Source organism: Sorex fumeus, unplaced genomic scaffold, assembly GCF_029834395.1.
Source record: "Sorex fumeus unplaced genomic scaffold, SorFum_2.1 ptg000029l, whole genome shotgun sequence".
NCBI classification, from domain to species: Eukaryota; Metazoa; Chordata; class Mammalia; order Eulipotyphla; family Soricidae; genus Sorex; species Sorex fumeus.
This window is the reverse complement of record NW_026606086.1, coordinates 12,541,579-12,564,657: the sequence shown is the minus strand read 5'-3', so window position 1 is coordinate 12,564,657 and position 23,079 is coordinate 12,541,579. Positions and strand designations below refer to the sequence as shown.

Below are 23,079 nucleotides of genomic sequence, written 5' to 3'. Positions count from 1 at the left end.
GGGCGGGCCGGTCAACGCCCTTTCCCCTCCGGGCTGGCTTGGTGGCGCGGTTTAACACAAGTCCATTTGCTTTTCTGCTCCAAGCGGCTGGTTCTCTGTGCTAAGTCCTTGTGCCTCCGGGGCCGTGGCCGTGCCGGAGAGCCGCTCGTGGGGGGCAGCTGGCGACCTCGGTGGGGCATGGGGGACGGCCCACAAAGCCCCCCTTCCCATGAGGTCCCTGCCGCTCCCGCCAGCCCCGGCTCAAACCTGCTTTCCACAAGGCTTCCATGCGGCCGCCATCTTTCTTTCCAGAGAGCTGTTAACTTAATTTCTAATCTTAAAATTCTTAAAGGCATTATTTTTAGAGAGTGAGACCAAAAAAAACACAAATGATCTCATTTTAAGAATGATATTAAAGTGTTCTGTGAACAGAACACAGTCTATTCTGTTCCTTCTCTCGTTTTCAGGTTTGTGTAAACACAAAACAACACTGAGTTAAGTGTTAATTGTCTCCATGTCCTCTGATCAAATTGCAGTTAAATTATGAAGCATCAAAATAAAATGTAACGAAGGTCTTTTAGCGCGTGGTCTCAAATAATGTATGTCTTGTTACACATTACTGCTTTCCAAATTATGAATAGATGTCCTTTAAATTCTTCATTAAATTAAGACCAGATTCACTGAAGAGCTGAATCTTCCCACTGGAAAGAGGTACAAGTATGAGTTCTTTTTTCTTTGAATATTAGAACCACTGTAAATGAAAAGGCTCCTTTACAATGTGGAACCACCTGCCTCTACCCCAGTTGGGGAAAGTGATTACATCGACATAACCCGTAATTTAAGAATATGGTCATTTTCCTGTCAGCAAGACGTTAACTGCACAACTTGCAAACTTACTTCTAGTTCTAAGATTTCGCAGAATTAAAGAAATAAAGATCTGGTCCAGTATCTTATTGCTGTTTTAAAATGAAGACTACTTTTCTTAAAATGTGAGAGACTAGTTGGCTGTTTCATTTTATTCTTAACATTGCCTACTCTTGATTTGTACGGTATCTATGTTTGTAGTTTCTTTTATCCCCACCAAAAAAATTTTTCTTTAAATGTAGCCATTGTAGAAATAATACTAATCCCAAAAATAAGCAAAAATTTATTCTTCTAAGTGGAAGAAATAAGAATCAAATTCAGATGAATTTGCCTGGTTATATTATGAAATCACACTGGGTTGGGATCAGTTTATTCTGACAGTTCACTTTGCATCCTCTTGATACTTTGCTATCATTTCACTTGTTCCCATACTTGGTAATGGTTAGACCCATAGCACAGCAGATAGGGCACTTGCCTTGCACATGGCTGTCCTGGGTTCAAGCTCCAGCCCTCCATGTGGCCCCCCAAATATCACCAGGAGTAATTCCTAAGTGCAGAGCCAAGAGTAACCCTTGAGCATCACCAGGTGTGGCCCCAAATAACAAAAAGTAAAATATATAGTACTAAAACTATTTTTAAAACATGCTTGGTAAACTAATACAATGAAAGAGGATCACAGTTGCCATCACTGAAGAAGAGAATGGATATTCCATCTCTTGTCCCCGATCCTCCATTTCTCACTTGATCTCATTTTGTTGCGGAGGCAGGGAATGCTTCACCTTCCAGAACTGTCACTGGAGCCAGTGGCTGTGTTCTGTTTTTCATCCTTTTGTATATCTTGAAAAATCTCTTGTGTTTTTTAAGATGTGACATAGTTGTCATTATTAAGCCTCCATGGCGGGTGGACTTGATGTGAATGCTTCATTTTTGCCTGTGGTGCTGGGAATATGGGGAGGGGCAGATCTCTAGCGCCCCCCACCCACCCCCCGGGTTGAATTTGCAGTGTGAAGACAGACAAGTCAGTGTGACTGGTGACACATATACATCATGGTAGGAAGCATGGCAAGGTGTGTGTGGTACAAGAGCTGGAGGGGAGGCAGAAGAGATCCCTCCAAATCCCCTCCAAAACTGACACTGTTATAAACACATCACATGGACCAAAACAGATTTAGACAAAACTGTGACTTAAAGGAAGAAAAGCAATGCTGCAATGTTCTGAGTAGAAAAGGTGCATGTCAGGTCCCTGAGAATAACCTCATTTGTGAGTGGATGGGGGGGGGGCGAGGAATGGAGGGCATGCACGCACTCACTTATGCTATAAAAATGACTAATGAGAGATAGTGCAGCAGGAAAAAGTCTTTGTCTAGGATGTTATCCATCGAAGTTCGGGGGAGGGGATTCCCCTGAGAGTCCCCTGAGTCCAGCAAGAAATGATCCCTGAGCACTGATGGGTGTGGCACAAAAATAAGCAAAAAAAAAAAAAAATGAGTAACAAAACCTGCCACTGAAAAGGTAATGATTTGATGTGATTCACTTCCATTGTCAGTACCCTCAAAGGAACCACCTCTGTGTCTCAGACCTTGGACTCCGAGCCGCATTGAGAGAATCACATGCAGGCCCAGTTGGAGTATGACACATCTCATTGCCTACCAAGGAATCGTCCATACATACATGTTGGCTCTCTTCCGTTCTCCCCGCACTTCAGCATGGGTGACTGTTGACTTTGCTGGCAGCTCCTTTCTTCCTTCTCTGCCCCCTGGAGAACTTGGTGTGGAGGAAGAGAGGGCACCATTGTCTCCGGATCAGGCTTTTCTCCACTCAGGCTCCCAGGAGTCTCTGGCACCTGGATCCGAGCCTGACTTGTTGAGCACAGGACCCTTCAAGGATATTCCTAGGACAGCCAGCAGCTGAAGAACCTAAGTCCTGCCTGCTCGGTGTTTCCTGTCTTCGTTGCTCGATGGCGCTCAGTGACAAAATGTCTTCATCCAGAAACCACATGTAGGGGCCAGAGTAATAGCAGAATAGGAGGACGCTAGCCTTGCACGCAGCCCACCCCACTTCAGTTCCCAGGATCCCATATCGTCCCCCAATCCCTTCCAGGAGTAAGCCCTAAGCACAGCCAGGTGTGGCCCCCAAACCAAAAAGAATAAATGAAACTACCTGTTGATTGATATTTAGTGTGTGTGTGGGGGGGGGGGATTAAATTCTTTTGGGATGTCACTGGCCTTCTCTTTGGTCTTTTCCAAAAAAGGGTGCTGGCTCTTCCAAAAAGCCAGTGGTGATGGCCTTGGTGGCTGGAATAGGATGTGGCCTTGGCCTGCTGCAGAACTTTGGGAGTTGATGGGGGCGGCGGAATTGGTCTTTTACCTCCAGCCCACAGTTGTAAGACTTGGCTTGTAGCACTGGTTTCACTTGCAGCTTCACAGGTTGCTCTTTTGGCAGTCATAGGGATGAGGGGTGGAGAGCATGTCCTGCACCTTTAGAACCTCTCTGCACCTTGGCTTTTCCTCTTGTCAGTAAAATTGAGTGTATTGGTGTTCAGAAGTTTCTAAATTCATGTAGGTTTCTGTCCCCTCTGGACATTTACCTTTGCTAAATGTTCCCCCAGTTGTACCCAAGGCCACTGCCACTAGATTGTTCCAGCACCCTGAGAGTGAGAAGGTGGTATCTTTTACTTTGGGAAACACTGCTACAGGTGATCTCAAGTTTCCTTTTAAGTTTCAACATTTTTTTTCTCAAGGCTGGGATTTAATCCAGGATCTCAGATAAGTGAAGCCTGCATTCTACAACTGAGCTACATACATCCTGGGCCCAAAATACATGCTTGCTTCTTTTTTTTTTTTTTGCTAGTTGCAGGGGCCATACACAGTGGATCTCTGTGGGAGGAGAAGGGGAGACAGTGTTCAAATCCAGGGCCTCAGATATGCTGGCTGCCACCTGAGCCATGTCCCAACACTTGAACACTTGGTGTCTTTATGTTAAATAAACCATGTACCATCTCTGATGTCTGACTTAGATTGTGTTTCTTTTAGAAATGATCACATGATGTGAGCTTGACCCAAAGGTGGAAACATAAGTGTTCTGCGAATTCAGTTGAATACGCTCATTCCAGTACAGGGACGGTCATCTCTCCGTGAGAATCCTGTTCAGTTGCTTGCTGTACCTTTCCACTTTTGTCGAAGGTTTCTGACTCCGTTGGAAGAGAACTATGCTCCAGAGCTCTCAGTTCTGTTGCTCTCTAACTTGGTCCTTCCTTCTTTTGCAGGAGCTATTGTGACAATCTCGGTTACCATCCATTAAGCGCTGCTGACTTTGGGAAGATCATGAAAAATGTCTTTCCAAACATGAAGGCACGTCGTCTGGGCACAAGAGGCAAATCTAAATATCCTTTACCAGAATGATTTCTTAATTCGTTCTGTGTTCTCGCTTACTACAAAACACTCTCTGCAAGGTAGCTGTTGTTGCCATCAAATAGAACTGTGTTTAAACTCAAGTGTACACAGGTCAAAAGTATTTGGTATAGTTATCACAAGTGATGTCTTCCTGAATATGTCTCAGACGAGAAGAGAAATCCCAAGTAGTCATTTCTCGGATCGTGGTAGAATTCATCTCACTCACTGTCGCGTTTCATGGTCTTATCTCCTTTTCTTTAAGTTATGGCAATTGTGTAGTACAGTGAGAGTAGAGAAAGATGCTCACGTATCTTTTTCCTCTAATTTAGACACAGGAGTGTCCTTGACAAAATACATAACAACATTCAGAACAGCTTCTTATGTGTAGAAATTGGAAGAGAAGATGAATATGTTTTCCAGACTGCCTTTTAAAGCCTGTGTTAGAAGGAAAGCTAGAGAGAGGGCAGGGGAGCAGGCTCAAAGGGTGGGGGTATGTGCCCTGTACCCAGGAGGTCTGGGCTCGATTCCAGGCACACAAAACCAAGAGCAGTCCCTGAGCCTCACAGGTGTCCCCCCAACCCCATAAAGGAAGAAAAAGAAAGCAGGGCATAGAAAAAACATTGAGCAATCAGAAGTAAAGAACTAAACTATTTTAATTTAGTCAACCTCTTTCCACTCTAAGACAATTAGAAAATAGGGTTGTGCATATTGTACTGCATATGTATTACTTCTCTCAGTTCTAGGCCAACGTCAGAGCTTAAAATTTCACTCTGGAGCCAGAGATGTGGCTCAACATTTGAAAACATATGTCAGGCCCTGGGGCATCTCCCTAATGACATAGGATGTCAGAGGATAAGCCTGGGTTACCTCTCAGATCATAGACACATCTGAGTCTTCGGTCGCTCACTTCAGGGTGCAGAGATGTAAGGAAGGAGATAGAGACTCACTCTGTCACCACTCCGGACTGTTTTCGAAAATGGCCCCACGGATTCTCTAGGCACTTGTTGTATAATCTACCCTTGTCTCCTAAGCACAGACAGAAGTGCCTTGCTGTGTCTTTGGCATGTTACAGGTGATAATCCCATGTGTTTCAGTGAAAAAAAGAGAAAGGAAAAAGTTAAAAGCCTTGTGACACTCCGAGGAGCTGTTTTGGTTCCAGGGCCCTGGGCTGAAATTTCCCTTGACCGTGCCAGGTTTCCATCTGATACTTCTTTCCTTCCAACCTGTTTGTGACTGACAACTGGCAGGCCTAGGAGGAATTATTTATTCATAAAATTTATAACAGATGAGAACCGTTTTTGCTTCATGTAAAACCGTAATATTCTGGTTTCCCAAGAGGAAGAGTCTCCTGTGTTCTAGTATTCTGGTTTCTCTCATTGGCTATGTTGTTGAAGATACTCTTCTTTCATATGTGTTTCCTCCTGTGCAAGTGGTGATGACGTGAGCAAGTTCATTTCACTTAGAGTACTTTAGACCTTAATGGCTTATTACATATTGCTACAGTGGACTACGGAAAAAAGCTTTTGTCCACATGCCAACGCTGCCCAATCTCGACTTTCACAAAACTGGAGATGGGGTAAGAATTTTCTTTTTAATAAGTAGAATTGGACCTTCATGTTAGTATGGAAATGCCTTCTACAGTAGTCTCTTTTGAATAAAGCCCAACAACTGGGAATTGTACCTTTCACAAAGTTGATGGACCCCAGAATACTCAACTGTGGCTGAACAGTGTCACCCATGTAGTTAGCTGCAGGTCTAGAGTTGAGGATGTACTGTGTTACTCATGATATATATCAACAGAGTGTGGATGTTACCAGGAGGAAGAATAAAGTTGTAGAATAGTGTCTATGGGACACATGTTTTGAAAAGAGAAATCTGGGTCGTGACAGTTTATTTGGGGGATGTTGTGTGGAAAAGGCTTTTAGGAAGATTCGGAAGATCTGTTGGTCTATGTGTTCCCCAGCCGTTAGAGTCACAGCATGCTGCTGCATGGATGGACTTAAGGCCTCTTAGTCAGCAAGGCCCACTTGTGGGTCACTCCATAGTGCTTTCACCAGCAGATTTCGACCGTGTCGTGTCTGTTGCGAAGAATGGGTCTCTCGCCTCCAGTGTAGTTTCTCTAATCGCTCTAAAGTTGGCTTTTTTCTATCGTTTAGCTGGAAGGAGCCGAACCTTCTGGACAGCAAAACATTGATGAGGAAGTCATCTCTTCGGCTTGCCACCTCGTGTGTGAGTGGGCCCAGAAGGTGCTGAGCCAGCCATTCGACACAGTCTTGGAGTTAGCCCGCTTCCTGGTGAAAAGTCACTATATAGGCACCAAGTCCATGGCGGCGCTGTCTGTGATGGCAGCGGCACCACCAGGTACGCAGCCTCTGTTAACGAGCAAGGGTTAACAGGGTGGCAGCATATTCAGAGTCAGGAGCTCGGGAGATTGGTCAAAGAATGTCCATGCCTTCTTAGTACTTTCTGTGAGATTCCTCTCCTCTCAGCACTACACTCAAGTGAGCTTCTCATACATCTTTTGATTCTAAAGTTTAAAGTTAATCATTTTGTTTTGGGTAAGTTCATTCCCTGAATACATGGATGCTACTTTCAAATGTAGAGGATACTTTGCACAAATACTTTTAAGCATGTTAATCTGTTGTAATCAGTGTGACAAAAAGAAGATTAAGGGCCAGAGAAAGAGCCCAAGGGGCCGAGTTTATGCTCAATATGCGTTGGGCCCACCTCTAATCCCCAGCACTGCATGGTCCCCCCCCAATACTGGTGGGAGGGATCCTCAGGGACCAGGCAAGAGTAACCCCAGAGCACTGTCTGCTGTGGTCAGAAAAAAAGCAAACAAAAAACAGCAAAAGATTACCTCTAAAGTGACTTGCAGTACTTAAACGAATGCTTATAGATTAAATGATCTATGAACATTGTTCCTGTGAAAAAGTGTATTACCATGAAAGCTGTTTTCCAACGATCATTCATGTGAAAAATACTAAAATCTGAGGCCAGAGAGCTAGTACAGCGGCAGGGTACTTGTACCTGACTCAGGATTCCCCTTTGACACCCTGTGTCATTCCCCCTCCCCATCAGGAGTGAACCCTGAGCACTACTGGCTATGGCTCACAATACCAAAAGAAAAGCCAAAACATTTTTTTAACCTGCAGTAGATTTATGTCAACTAAAATCATAGTCTCAGATTGCTTTTGTAATCTTCATTTTAATAATCCTTTTCTTACAGCACATATAACTGTTGGAAACAGCATGGGGGCAGGGGTGTATCTATGAGAGAGTTCAACAAAATAAATCTCTTGTAAGAACCTTGTCATGGTGGGGCCAGAGAGTTAGTACAGGAGTTAAAGCATTTGCCAGTCTGCTATCATCTAGGTTTGATCCCTGGCACTCTATACGGTCCTCTGAGCACAGAGCCAGGAGTATGAGCACAGGCCAATTTGACCCAAAGAATAAGGTAAAGGTAAAGGCCCTCCCGTTGATCATCGATTTGCTCGAGCGGGCCCAGTAACATCTCCATTGGAGACTTTGTTGTTACTGTGTCTGGCATATCGAATACTCTCGGTAGCTTGCCGGGCTCTCCGAGAGGGGCGGAGGAATCGAACTCGGGTTGGCCATGTTGGCTGCGTGCAAGGCAGACGCCCTACCCGCTGTGCTATCGCTCCAGCCCCAAAGAATCAAAAAATAAAAACCAAAAGCAAACCCTATCATAGATTTTTGTGTGTTATAAACTGTATAACCTGAATTGTGTCCTTATACTCTAGGAGCAGGAAAGGCCAGGGCAGCACTTCTTACCTTAGAATCTCGGTGCAGCCAGGGCAGCCCTACAGAACCAAGGATATTTCCGCCCATTTTCAAAGAGGTTAGGTGATTTTTTTTCATGGGCAGAAAAAAAAGTGATTTAAGGGTTTAAGTCCTGATTTCTATGTTTTTATAGCCCAGGTTAACTCCATTACACTTACTATTGTCTTACCTTCTGAAGAAAAAGGTACGTTTGTTTTTCCAATTTTTTTTTCTGGAGGTCTTTGGGAGATGGGGACGACCCACACACAGCTGTGCCCAGGATTTACTCCTGGCTCTGTGCCTGGCAGTGCTCAGGGGATCGTACGTAGTGCGGGGAAAGATACCTGGGTCCGCTACGTGCAAGGCAAGTGCCCTCTCCCCTATACTGTCTTTCCAGACCCTGCAGAATAAGGCATTAAAAGATAGGACCCTTCAACTTTCTCCTGCTGCTAGCACCTACAAGATGACTTAAATAAATAAGTCTTTTTTTTTTTTAATTTTTAAATGTTTTAAAATCTCAAAACCCTTGCCGTGTGTGTGTGTGTGTGTGTGTGTGTGTGTGTGTGTAATATCCTTGGTAGTGTTTTCATCTTCATCCCTTGAAGGTCAGTTTGGTTTTATAGCTATACAGTCTCCGTGATCAGAACAGTTTGTGTTACAAGTGTCCTTTCATAAGTCAGCTGTTTGGAATTTGTTTCCATCCAGAAACCCTGGCAGAAGAGGTAGAGAGCCAAGCTCTGAGCCAGGTGAGAGAAGTGTTAAGAGTGCTGTGACCCAAAATATATTTGAAAAGAAAGGAGCAGACCTCGGTGATAATGAGAGCTCTGGTCAGAAGATGAGGGCTGTTGAAAGCTGCATGTGTGGGAGAGTTTGCGGTCACTCCCCTCCTCTCCCTGAAGAGTTGCCGCTGGGAGTTACAGAAACCTGACTGGGCCGGGAGAGGGAGGGACGCTTGAGCACCAGGACACTGTCCCCTGTTCGTCCTCCCTTCACTGTTCATACCATCCCCTAGGTGTGAAGTGAGCTTTTAAGAAACCTGTTGCACTGCATCAGTAGTTTTCCTTAAATTAAGATTTGTCATTTTCTTTCCTTGACGTTGCTGTTCTTACTGCTCTTAAAAGTTTTCTTAGGAGCCGAGCAATTTTACAGGGATTAAGGTGCTTGGCTTTTGTGAGACTGACCCCAGTTTGAGTCTTGGCACTGCATTGGGTCCCCACGTGCTGCCAGGAGTAAGCCACTAAGCACCAGTGGGTGAGGTCCACTGCCCCTGCCGCCTCCTCCCCCCAAAATTTACTCAGCGATGTTTTTATACTGCAGTGACCTAAAAAAAGGTTGCAGTCTGAAACCTCAAGAAAATGCTTAATTTCTCCAAAAATCACAGTAGAATAACTATTTAGTAGCAGTTAAATTTTTTATGCGTTTGTGGTAAAATTAAAGACTGGTTTTCCTCGTACAGAATTTTTCTAAGATATAGATGACTTCACATATTGCGTACCACTGACGGCTCTAATATTAATATGAAAATGCACAAGTTTCCTTACTAGAAAGAGGAGAAAGACATTAACTGAGACTGGCTGATAAAAAGTGTTGTTGACAGTTGCCTTGCCTTTTCTGCATTTGTGATACTGCTACTCTTCAAAATCTTCATCCATACTTACTTACGTAGCTAAAACTATTTCCCTGAGTTGAATCACATCTGCTGGTTTGGGTCTCTTTGTCCAGTAAATGGCAACATATTCAAGGAAACTGAGTCGTATCTGCCTTCTCGATGGAAGTATTTATTTTAACTTTGCTTTCTGTTTATTTTCAGGAATTAAAGGAATTGCCCAGCCCTCTGCCTTTGTACCTACAGCTGAAAGTAATTCCTTTCAGCCTCAAGTGAAGACTTTGCCATCTCCTATTGATGCTAAACAGCAGTTGCAACGCAAAATCCAGAAGAAACAGCAAGAACAGAAACTGCAGTCCCCTCTGCCAGGAGAGTCCTCAACAAAAAAATCAGAAGGCGCCACCACCAATGGAGTGACGAGTCTTCCAAATGGGAACCCTGCGATCCTTTCTCCTCAGCCCATTGGCATAGTAGTGGCAGCTGTTCCTAGTCCCATTCCGGTAATGTCTTTTGAGAGTGTTTGGCCTTTCTGGGATGGTGGTAGAAGGAGACAGAAGTGTCAGGCACTAGAGTCTGTGATCACAGACCAAGCTCAGCTTCAGTCCATTGACGACAGGACACAGATTATTGATCACAAAGTGAACTAAATATGTACATAAAAATACAAAGCTCTAACACGTTTAAAGAATGCCTGTAACCAGTCAGAGCTTTATGTAAGAGATGAATTATTTTACCATTTTTCATCTGTAGCTTATCCAAGGTGCCACAATTACAAACATTAAAAAAAATAAACTAATATTTACTTGTAACTGATCATATACCATATATCATATACCATATATCATATTGTTTATGGTATATGATCAGTTACTTTTGGAAGAGCCTGGCAAGCTTCCCATGGTGTATTCGATGTGCCAAAAACAGTAACAATAACGGGTCTCATTCTCCTGACCCTGAAAGAGCCTCCAATACGGCACTGTATTGGAGGCTAAAATCTCAGGGCTAGGATGAATGGAGACGTTACTGGCACCTGTTCGAGCAAATCGATGAACAACAGGATGACAGCAATACAGTGATACAGAACATTTAGTTGAGGCAGATAATGATGTGTACGGATAGCATTTTCATGACAGCCTTTCTTTATGACTTGCTGTGTGAAATCCAGTGTGTTAGCACCTCAGTTTGTTTCCTTATCAACAAACGGAGGTGACCTGCGCTTCTCCTGTCTCAACTGAGGCGCCGTGAAAGGGCTCTCGAATTGAGAGTGCATCACTCTAACGCAAGTGTTCAATGCTACTATTGATGACATAATGATAGAAACACTTGATCTTGGTTTTTCTTTCTCTGTGACATTTTGTGGCAACATCCTGACATTAAAATATGGAATAATTGGTAAGCACACTCTTGCATCGTTTGCTGTAGAACAAACAAACTTAGGGAGTCGGTGTTTTTCTCAGAACCCTTATTCATGGAGACTTAGCACTGTCCTCCAGGTTAGATCCAGTTACAAGAAGGCTTTCCTGTGGGTGAGTTACCTTCCTGGTACAGGGTTCCAGAGACAGTTCTAGTTCCTATTCCTTTGAGATTATGTCTCCCCTTCATACAAATCCTTAAAAAGTTTCACCCTGGCATGTAGTTATCACCAGTGTGACAGTCCTAATTTTACTGGTTGAAAAGAATGTCAATGTTCTTCTTCCATTATATACTGCATTTTATAACTCACCTTACACCATGGTGCATTTACTATATTCATGTGCCTTGTTGTGCAGACCCTTGTCTTGAAAAGCCCTTAATATAGGAAATTCCTTTGTTTCTTTTCCTTTGAGCATGACATTTATTAACTCCCCTGTGTGATGCCACACCAGTACGGGAGTTCCTCCTAGAAGCGTGAGTCATTCTTTCTCTCCGAGACTTGCATCACGGTTTTCTCTTGTGCTTGTTTCTCACCCAACAGGTCCAGCGGACCAGGCAGTTGGTAACTTCCCCGAGTCCGATGAGTTCTTCTGATGGCAAAGTTCTTCCCCTCAATGTTCAGGTGGTCACTCAGCACATGCAGTCTGTGAAACAGGCACCAAAGACTCCTCAGAATGTCCCAGCCAGTCCCGGCGGGGACCGCTCTGCCCGGCACCGGTACCCTCAGATCCTGCCGAAGCCAGCCAACTCCAGTGCTCTCACCATCCGCTCTCCAACAACTGTCCTCTTCACGAGCAGCCCCATCAAAACTGCTGTCGTGCCCACTTCCCACATGAGCTCTCTGAACGTGGTGAAGATGACAGCCATCTCCCTGACAGCCAGCAACAGCAGCAGCGCCCCTGTTAAACAGTCTGCCTCAGCAAACAGTGCTCCGGGAGCCACGGAAGAGTCGAGAACCTTCCCACAGATCAAAAACGGCTCCGTTGTCTCACTTCAGTCTCCTGGATCCAAGGGCAGCAGCGGCGGGTGTTCGTCCGCAGTGGAGGTCAAGATGGAACCTGAGATCTCCTCGGACGAACAGCAGGTGGCACAGTGCCAAGACAGTTCGGAGGGGAATAAAACTCCCAAAGCAACACCGAGTGCCCTTCTGGGGCAGAAAAGCACGTCAGATGGAGCCGTGCAGAAACCTTCCAGCGAAGGTGCCGTGGAAGTCAAAGCGTCGAAGGTCTGTGGCCAGAGGACCAAATGTAAGAGCCGCTGTGGAGAAACCCAGCCCGCGCCAGCAGGCAGCGATCAAAGCCCGAGCGCCCTCACCACGGCCGCCCCCAACTTAACTCTCACCAGCACCAACTCACCGCCTAGTGCTGACTCAGCAAACAAAGACCCCAAAGTGTGCACTAAAAGCCCACGGAAACGACTGTCTTCTGCTTTGCAAGAGTCCCAGGTGCCTCCTGTCAAGAAACCAATTGTGGAGCAAGTTTCCGCAGCTGTCGAAGACCAGAAACCAGGCAGTGTTAAGAAGGACCACGCGGTCCCACATTCAGGGACGACAGAGAGTGTCGCGGCAGGCGCTGCCCTCCCGGGCGCCCTGTCCATAGACGTCAGCTCACACCTCGTGGCAAATCCACCCTTGAGTTCTTCTGCTCTTCTCCCCACAGACTTGGCTTCGGAAGCGCCCGCCACACCGTCGTCCTCTCCCGATATCAAAGTCAAGCTTGAAGGCAGCGTCTTTCTCTTGGACAGTGACTCGAAATCCGATGGCAGCTTCAACCCAGGCGAATGGCAGCAGGTCACAAAGGACCCGGAGTTCCTGTCTGCCGGCTGTGAGGAGGCCCAGGCCGTCAGCGTGGGGGTGATGCCTGAGCACCCTGACATCAGCGAGTTAGAGAAGTCGGTTTGGGAGCTCGAAGGGCTGCCCCAGGACCCATATCCCCAGCAGCTGCACGGCCAGATCCAAGAGTCGCCCCTGAGTCAGACCCCGGCCCAGTCCTCAGACCAGTTACCTCTCCAGTCAGAGCTGAAGGAGTTTGAGCCTTCGGTCTCGCAGACCCACGACAGCTACTTTCCTTTCGACGACGAGCTCACACAGGACAGCATCGTGGAGGAGCTGGTGCTCATGGAGCAGCAGATGGCGATGAACAACCCTCACGCGTATGGCAGCTGCCTGGGAATGGCCCTCCAGAGTCCGTCGGTCACGCCAGGAGCCCCGGCCTCCTCACACACCTCCAGCTCCCACTTCTACCATCCGATCCACAGCAATGGCACCCCGATCCACACCCCCACGCCCACCCCCACCCCCACGCCCACGCCCACCCCAACGCCCACCCCCACCTCGGAAATGATCGCCGGCTCTCAGGGTCTGTCCCGGGAGAGCCCTTGCTCGAGGCTGGCCCAAACCACCCCCGTGGATAGTGCTCTAGGAAGCAGCCGGCACACACCGATTGGGACTCCACACTCAAACTGCAGTAGCAGCGTCCCTCCCAGCCCTGTGGAATGCAGGAATCCGTTTGCCTTCACCCCGATAAGCTCCAGCATGGCGTACCATGATGCCAGTATCGTCTCCAGTAGCCCTGTGAAACCAATGCAGAGACCCATGGCCACGCACCCTGACAAAACCAAGCTTGAGTGGATGAACAATGGGTATAGTGGGGTGGGCAGTTCGTCGGTCTCTGGCCATGGCATCCTCCCAAGCTATCAGGACTTGGTAGAAGACCGTTTTAGGAAACCTCACGCTTTCGCTGTGCCGGGACAGTCCTACCAAGCTCAAGCCAGGCACCTCGACACTCACTTTGGCCGTGTAACTCCTGTCTCTCCCGTGCAGCATCAGGGCACTGCCGTAAATAACACCAACAAACAGGAAGGTTTTGCCGTCCCTGCCCCACTGGATAATAAAGGAACAAATTCATCCACCGGTGGCAGTTTCAGATGCCGGAGTGTGAGCCCTGCCGTCCATCGCCAGCGGAACCTGAGTGGAAGCACCCTCTACCCAGTATCCAACATCCCCCGGTCCAACGTGACCCCCTTTGGAAGTCCAGTCACCCCAGAAGTTCCTGTGTTCACAAATGTTCACGCAGATGCATGTGCCAACAACCTAGCCCAGAGAAGCCAGTCGGTTCCCTTGACAGTCATGATGCAGACAGCCTTCCCCAATGCGCTTCAGAAGCAAACAAATACTAAAAAAATCACCAATGTTTTGTTGAGCAAACTGGACTCTGATAATGATGATGCAGTAAGAGGTTTGGGCATGAACAACCTACCCTCCAATTACACAGCCCGGATGAATCTCACTCAGATCTTGGAAACCTCCCCAGTTTTCCCTAGTGCCAACTCACAGAATATGATCGATTCCAGCACTTCGGTTTATGAATTCCAAACACCATCTTACCTCACCAAAACCAGTAGCACGGATCAGATCAGCTTTTCTCCTGAAGATAATCAAGCACAATCCGAAATTGGAGAGCAACAGTTAGACTTCAGTAGCACTGTTAAAGACTTACTGAGTGGAGACAGCTTGCAGACCAGCCAGCCGTTGGTAGCTCAGGTCACCTCTGATCTCACGAGTGCTGCGTCTGACTTCTCTAGTGATCTCAGATTGTCGTCTGAGCTCTCAGGCAGCATCAACGATTTGAACACTTTAGACCCAAATCTACTGTTCGATCCGGGTCGTCAGCAGGGACAAGATGATGAAGCTACACTGGAAGAATTAAAGAATGACCCATTGTTTCAACAAATCTGCAGCGAATCCATGAGCTCTATGACTCCATCAGGTTTTGAGTGGATAGAAAGCAAGGACCATCCTGCTGTTGAAATGTTGGGTTGAATTGTGTTTTATAATACGTAGCACACTGTATCTAAAGACATATGTATTGTATTTGTCTTAATGGAAGTGCCTCCCGCAGCAGAAACACTATTAATTGTGACATTTTAAAAGAGTTTGCTGCAGAAGTGGTTTCTTCAAGTAGGAAATGGTTAGGCTTGCCTCAGTTCTTTCTTGATAATTTCCAGAGACAGTAGGCGATAGAAGAACAAGTATTAGGTTTTAAATTCTACAGCATTTCCCCCATTTAATCACATTGTTAGCGAACGATTGACTAACCGGCTTTTACAAGAGCAGTCTAGATCTTTATTTTGTGTAAATTTATTTTAGTCACTGGTTGATCTGCACAGAATTTAGAGAAAACCATTGATTTTTTCTGTTGTTGTTGGCATTATCTTTTAGATATGAAATCATAGCTAAGGTGAACTGTAGACAAGAAGGTCTTCCTTGGAACAGGGATAATATTCAGGTTATTTTAAGTATTTAGGCTTGAAGCATAGAGCTACTGTAGAATGAAAAATCTCTGTAGGACTTTCTGGGACTTCAGTACCATTTGCAACTACAATGAAGGGCTTAAATAGGAGAAAATAATGGAAAATTTAATATTAATTTAAGGAAAGCAGAAGCAGCACTAAAACTTTTAAAAGGAAAAACTAGTAGCTATTTGTATTTGTGACATTGCATTACTTCTTATTTCAGAGTGTTGGTTTTTAATATGGCGTGCGCACGCACACACACACATACCCCAAATAACTACAGACAGTATAATTTAATAGAATAAACACAAGCGTGCTAGGAAAATGTTTTCTGTTTATGTGATTGAGATTGGGGAATTAGAAAGGAAAATAAAAACATTTTCTTTCACAATGGCTGCATGCACATATACTAAAATCTATGATTTTATTTTGAGGAATCTTTAGTTGCAGAATTGTTAAGCCTTCAGTTGAATAATTTCTTCATTCCTCCTGAATTCAATTTCAATAAATACATCTTGTTTAAAGGATCCATTTGAAAATAAACAGGAGGGAGATAGCATTAAAAAACTGAACAAAAACATTATACCACCTAAGGTCTGAAGCCACAAATCTTTATATCTCTGATAAAACAAAGGGGATATCAATAATACTTGAAGAAGAGGAGCATTTTATTACATGCTTAATTTATTGTGATAGCCACAATTGCAAAAGAAGCACTCAGGATTTGTTTTAAAATGTTTCTCTCTATGGCTCTCATTTTGTTTTATGAATAGTTATTTATGAATTTCATGTTAACAAAAATCAGCTCACTAGTTGACAGTTCCACTTAGTGAGTTTCAAGATCGTTTTCAAAGAGATTTAAATATTGCCATTACGTCTTTAAAGCTAACGTTAAACCATTGCTGTGCTACCTTGAATCTAGCTAAGCTTTCCTATACCTTAATTAGGAAGCCAATCAGAAAACTACAATCAATGAATATTTAACAAGCATGATGAAGGGTTTAATTTAATAAGATTTCATCGTTCACTAAATTTGCAAGGTAGGGTATTAACATTTTGATAAATAAATGGTGCTAGGGTTGGCTCAGAGATTTATATATTAATAATGTCATAGTTATTGGCATTTGTGTATGTTTGCTGTTATCTTGATTTGATGATCTGTTAGATTTTTTTTTCTTGATGCTAGTTATTTCTTCACTGTACATTGAGACAGCACTACTGCACACCAAAGTATGCAATACCCAAAGGAAACTGTGTGATTTCTTCTTGTAACAAATTATGGGAGCCTTTCTCTATGAGATACTCTGAAAAGGAGATTTTTGAGGCCATTCTAATCCCTTGTTTACATTATTAGCTTCCTACAAATATAAAAATAATGGAATCTTTTTTGATAAAAATATGAAGACTGGAGGATTTTTAACCCCATGTACAGTATTGCAGCAAACACTTTAAATTTGGTTGAATTCGTCCAACAAACTTTCTGGGGTTCATATATTGCACTAAATTTGTTGAACCTGTGGTAGGCACATCTCTTAGGATAAATGCAACCAATTCAGTCCACAGATTAAAGTTTTTAAATGTGTTTCATTATGAAAAGACAAAATGTCATCCAAGTGACAGATAAAATTGTCTTATGTAGCAATGTGCATTGATCTCAATGAGATATTTCTATTTCTTATTCTCTTACATGAGAATATTACAGCAGGAAGAATTAAGTTTAGTTTGCTTCACCATGTTAATACATGATCACAAAATGTGCATGAGTGTTATTGACTTATCCTGTACAGTACAAGGTATTCCTGTAACCACTCTTTTTTTCTTGGCTGTATTGAAACTGGTTCAGTGATAACCAGGCAAGCATAGTTATTCACAAGTTATTCACTTTTTTATGTTTACTAATTCTGCTTAGTTATTGTTGAATATGTTCTTTTATTGGATTACTTTCATTGTTTTGATGTTTGAAACATTTTACATAATGTTTATCATGATAAGACTTCATGAAGTAAATAATTTTGCATATATTTGCAATAAGCACTGACTTTTGAACTGAAAAGAAGGAAAGTGGTTTTTTTTTTGTGCAGTGCATCTGAGGTTCATATAATAGTCTTGTACTATAATGTGCTTTACTACACCATAAATGACAAAAACAAGCCCTGTTTCATGTTTTCATTTAGTGCAAAAAAAAAAGAAGATCGATTTCCCCAGTGTTTTGTTGTCTGTTGTACCTGCTGAAACTACAGTAGTTGAATATTGCAGTAGCATTTCAGTTCTCTTTTTTTATTGAAAGTGCTCAAAAATTGTTTTTTAAATGTTTTCAGAAACAATTAAAAGCATTTTATATTAAACTGACTGAATCTTCAGGTGATTTCTGGGTTCTATTTACACAGGCAAGCGTGCCATTTTACAGGCATACCTGATGCCCTGCTTCTGTCGATTTTGTGAAAATTTAGAGAAATGGATACACATCAGCACAGCACAGAATAGAGCTGCTGATCTGCTTGCTGCCATGAATCTAGAGGATACGCAGATCTTTTTGTCAGACTCTGCTGTTGGGACAAGGCCATCGACCTTTATGTTGTCCAAGCAAAAGAGATCTTCTGCTTCTTTATAGTACTTGCCGTGAGATATTAGCCTATCAAGTACCCAAATACATGTATTCAGGCAGCTAGAGTAGAAAAAAATAATACAGAACTCAGAATTTGAAAGTAGTCTGTGTCTCCAGAAGCAGAATAGGTATTTCCATGCATCAGAAATGCCAGGTCGGGGCCTGAGAGAGTACAGCAAGTAAGACACCTTGGTACTGCCAGCTGTGATCCCTGAGCAATGCTCGGTGTGGCCCCCAGACAAAAGAAATGCAGAGTAGTAAGTACCCTGGTCCTTGGGCCCAGAGTCGGTCCTTTAAGCCTTAGAAGTAGCCAGAAATTTCAGCTCCTAAAGAGTAATGAAAACCGGTGTTTGAAAAATAAGAAACTGGTGTTTGAAATGGAGTTTCACTGTTGAAACAAAACAAGATTAAACAAACAGCCGGTGCCTGGGACTGAACATATCTCTCATAGCCAGGTTTGGAGCCAAACAGCCAACTCATTCCCATTATCTCTACAGAACTGCTTTTGGATGGCGGTACTTGCAAGTTTGAAAGAAAAGAAGAAAGCCTGGAAAGGGAGAGGTGAAATTTTAAAAATACACATGCGCGAGATGTGCCTGCAAACCAAAACTCTGTAAGAAGAAAAGAAAACGAACTCTAAGCAAACAAAAGTAATGAATGATTGGGAATCTCAGTGAAGAAGGAAGCAAAAGGGGGATGGGCGGATTTATTTTGGTTTTGGGGCCACCCAAACTCTGCGATAGTCAGGACTTTCCCCTGGATCTGCGCTCTGAAATCACACTTCACAGTGTTCACGGGACCATATGAGGTGGCAGAGATTGAACTCAGGTGGGCCAGGTGCAAGGCAGATGCTATACTGTGCTCTTCTGTACTATGGCTCTAGCCCAAGAGAAAAACCATTGATGGCCAAGAGCCAGCCAACAGTTAGCAGGATGAAATGAAGCCAGTAACAAATGGGGCTGAACTTAACTGTGTCCATTTTGGCTGCAAGTTAGGAAACACAGTACTGGCTTAAACTGTGAGCACAAATTTTATTTGGGAAATCCCCAGCCACATTCAACACAGTGTGTACCTCACGGTTCAGACATTGGGGTGTGCTGCTATTTCAGCTCAGCAGTGTTGGGGCCCCAAGGACAATTGTTGGTTTAAGGATTTCAGAGGAAAAACAAATTTGAGGAACCGGAGAGATGCTTATGACACTTCCCTTGTGGTTGACCCGAGTTGATCCCTGGTATTATTGTAGTCTCAATAATCCCTGAGCACAGAACCAGAAGTAAGACTTGAGCATAGCTGGGTATGGCCCCCAAAACAGTATTTGGGGACAGGAGATTCAGGGGTTCATTTAATTCCGTGTTCTCAATCTGATTGTTTCTGTTCCATCTTCATCTTTGCTTTTGTGTCTCTTGTCCTCTGGTCACGGAACAGCTGCTGCTTAAAACAACCCACTTCACCCTGTGCAGTCTTTTGAGGGAATTTTTTGGATAAAAAGGAGGACTGATGCCAAGTTTACTTAGATTCTTGTTATGTTCTTGATAGCTAGGAAAAGGGCCCTCTCCTAAAGTATGTGGTCATCTGCCTAAAATGAGTTTAACAACTTTGGGAGATCATGGGGACTTGTGGTCTCATGCCTATTTTTGAGGGGCTCACAGTCCCTCAATCAGAGGGCTGATTGTTCTTAGAAATGTGCTAATTGGAGGTGTATATATAACCGTTCTTTTTTTGTGGGAGGGATGGTGAGAATTTACACTCAAGGAACTGAGAATAGGGCAGGTGTTGGCTCTCAGGAATACATTTAGAGGCTGTCTATTTGCTGGTATAACCTGTTCACTGGTGTCATGTCTTCTCAAGCTTGAAAAAATGATCCTGGTTGTGCATCCAAAAATATTGATTTAGCTTTTTTGCAATTTGTTCCAGTACCTGTTGCTATCGGAGAATCACTTGTATCACTTTGCAGTCCAGTTGGTCATTGATTTGCTTGAGTGGGCGCCAGTAATGTCTCAATTCATTTCTGTCGCGTGCTAGCGTAGCCCAGTGGAATATTGGCTCTTTCAGGGTCGGGGGAATGAGACCCGTTATTGTTAACCGTTTTTGGCATATCAAATACATCACGGGTAGCTTGCCAGGCTCTGCCATGCGGGCAGGCTACTCTCGGTGGCTTGCCAGACTCTCTGAGAGGGAGAAACTGCATCGCTCTCTTCCAGGAGATTGGCTGTTGATGAAATTGCATGGCACTGGGGGCAGTTTGTGGGTGTGACTGTCAAGCTACTAGAAAACAGGGGATCTGGGTGGAGGAGGCCCAGTCCCAATCTGAGCAGGCTTGGAGATCTCAGCCATGAGTCCCGCATACCTGGGTTCTTCTTTTGGTTCCCTTATGGGTGAGGCTCATCCGAGTGTGTGGAGAGTGGCCTTGAGCATGGCTGTGGTTGGGTTCTGGAGGTTTTCAGCTGCCGGGGTTCTTCTTGGGACGGGGAGGGAAACTCAACCCACCCGCTCCGAGGGGCTCCGGTGAAGACAGCCTGGCACGGGGTCAGGAGGTTCTGCCTATTAGAGAATAACACATTTTTTATGTTGTTAAGTCTGTGGAGATTGATAGGTGATACTCTTGGTGAATTTTGAGATAATTAGGATTAAACATTTGTGGGTGATCAGTTTCGGTAATCAGATCTGCCCTTTTTTGATGGTGGTTCAGAGGTGACCAGGGGTTACACGCTTGATGTGCTTGCTAGGGGTGGAGGTGGGGGATCATGAACAACAGTGCTGGGGATTCAAGATCAGATTTGGTCTTTTTGCAGGGCAGGTGCTCTGACGTTGGCTCTCCATGGGTCCCTGTAATCTGAAGTATTAAAAATAGGTGTTTATGACCAGTCTTCTAAGGATGAGTAGGGAAAAGCAAAAAAAAAAAAAAAAGACTATAATGACCAAAATCGATTTTATTCTAATTATAATTAGAAGTAGTAGTAATTTAATACTAAATTCTGAAAAGGGTGAAATGTATCAAAAAAAAGTAGTATTACTGTTACAGAAGATATTCTTTCACTACACCTGTAACAAATACTTTGCACATCTTGTTTCCTTCTTCTTACAATCCTGAAAGAACACTTTTCCTTGTGGAGAGACAAACTGGTAAGAGTAACTGGCAAAAATCAAAGATTAACTGGTACGGGTAACAACTTGAAACAGGATGAGCTGAGGTTATGGGGTTCAGACTTCGTTCATAGTCATTATGCCATATATGTAAGATACTGGTTCAAATGATCTACTATAGTTGCTTGATGTGGTAGCTACACTGGAATTTTCATTCTGATTTAAAATGCCTGATCAAATTTTATTTTTGTGGGCTCTTTATTTCTCTCTCTCTAATGCTGGGTATTGAACCCAAGGCCTCACACAAGCAAGGCAAGTGCTTTTCTGCTGAGCTATATCCGTGGCCAGATCTTATTTCGGTTTCTCATGCTTTCTTGTCATCATTATTGCTTTAAGGTTACACATGTATTTCCTCTAAACTACTTGAATTTTTCTTATCTCTCCACATGGTAACAGTGCATGCCCCAATGTGTTGGAAGCCCAGAGAAAAATGAGATTAAGATATCGAATGTTTTACACAAAGCATTTGAGCACATTTCTTAAGAGGTACACAGAACCATATTTGTGAGCCACACTGACAAAGTTTTACCTGCCATTTGGATTTCTACGACAGTGGCAAGGCCAGGATTGCAAGGTGCAGTGGGGTCACCAAGCAGAGACTTTTTTTTCACTGGTACAGTTCTAACCTGGCAAACTCCCCGTGGCATATTCGATATGCCAAAAACAGTGACAACAAGTCTCACAATGGAGACATTACTGGTGCCCGCTCAAGCAAATCGATGAACAACAGGAGGACAGTGCTACAGTGCTACCATTCTTATCATCAGAAAGTACATTCTGTAAGAGAACCATCTGTGGCTAAGTGGAACCACCTACCAAAGTCATAAGAAGGCTGGAGAGGGCAGATTTCTCTGTAATACTTTTCATAATGCAAACATGATGGTGGCGATCACTCTTCCGGCCCTTAGGTGAAGCCACTTGCTCTGCTCTGGTGACTGTGAGGTAAGCCATCCTGCTAGTCCGAACCGCTTGCCTCTGGTTATTTTCCATGAGAGTCTTTCTGGTATGTCACTTCTTTGGGTTTCTAGTCACAGTTCAAATTCATAGTCTAAACATAGCTGTCGGTTTTAAGCAGAAATGGGGGTTAGACTAGCATAAGGCTCACTAGACCGTGGTGGGTTCCCACAAGAGCTCCTCACTGCATCTTACTCTCCCTTGAAATTGGGAAAGCAGAAGCTCTTAATAAATGCCCGATTTCAGCAGGGCGTTTGATTACTGTTTCACAGAAAGAACAGAAGAAATTTAGGTGGGTTCGTATTGCTTCAGCAGCTAAAGATAATAGATCAAATTGAAAGGCGATCATAGCGTTCTTGTGATTGGTGTCAAGCCAGGCTTCAAGTATTAGTTCTGCTAATTTTAACTGTGACCTGGAACAAGTGATTTCATTATTAGTAATGATAACCATCTGGTATTTTCTAGTCCTGTTTCTCTGGGTCCTGGCCTGTTGGCTGTTTTGTGAAGACATCTTGTGTGAAGACACTGTCTGCTTGAAAACAGTAGTCACCACTTCCAAACAGATTGTCGATATTTTCAGAATCAAGATGAAGACTAGCCCAGATGCACACAGAAATACCTCGGATCGTCTGTTTCCCCCATCCCGAAGTGGGCCCCAGTTTACAAAAGGTTGTGCCAGGAGAGATGTTGAAATGAAAAACCACATTAATGTAACAGTATCTGTTGCGGAAGTAGGCATATGGTCCCGTTCTAACATCCCTGTGCCAAGGGAAATGTCTGCGTTCAGCGGATCTTTTGTCTCCTCAGGCAGATGCAATCTCTGTGAGCAATGTAGGGATTAAGAAATTTTACCATAAAGAATGTTTCTTGCTGCTCTGGTTTTTTCCTGTGGTGGGTCTGGAATGATGGTGGACACAAACCACCTGATGTCTATTTTACAGTGATAGCACATGGTTGGCTCCAAGACGGGCATGGGGTGGGGAGAGGCTTTTCTCTGTACCCAAATTTGCAGTTTTTCTTCTACCACATAAGTTTGTTGTGGTAAG

The 23,079-nt window shown here is 44.0% G+C and overlaps 1 protein-coding gene across 1 annotated transcript in view; it reads left to right on the top strand.

The window, feature by feature from the left end:
* Positions 1–17,679, top strand: part of RFX7 (regulatory factor X7) — a 104,605-nt gene extending 86,926 nt beyond the window's left edge. The window contains exons 5-9 of the mRNA XM_056115596.1: positions 4,109–4,225; positions 5,727–5,811; positions 6,392–6,596; positions 9,829–10,124; positions 11,579–17,679. Of these exons, the coding sequence (XP_055971571.1) occupies positions 4,109–4,225; positions 5,727–5,811; positions 6,392–6,596; positions 9,829–10,124; positions 11,579–14,857 (3,982 nt within the window). The 3' untranslated portion in view covers positions 14,858–17,679. The remainder of the gene's footprint in view (positions 1–4,108; positions 4,226–5,726; positions 5,812–6,391; positions 6,597–9,828; positions 10,125–11,578) is intronic.
* The last annotated feature ends 5,400 nt before the right edge of the window (positions 17,680–23,079 follow it).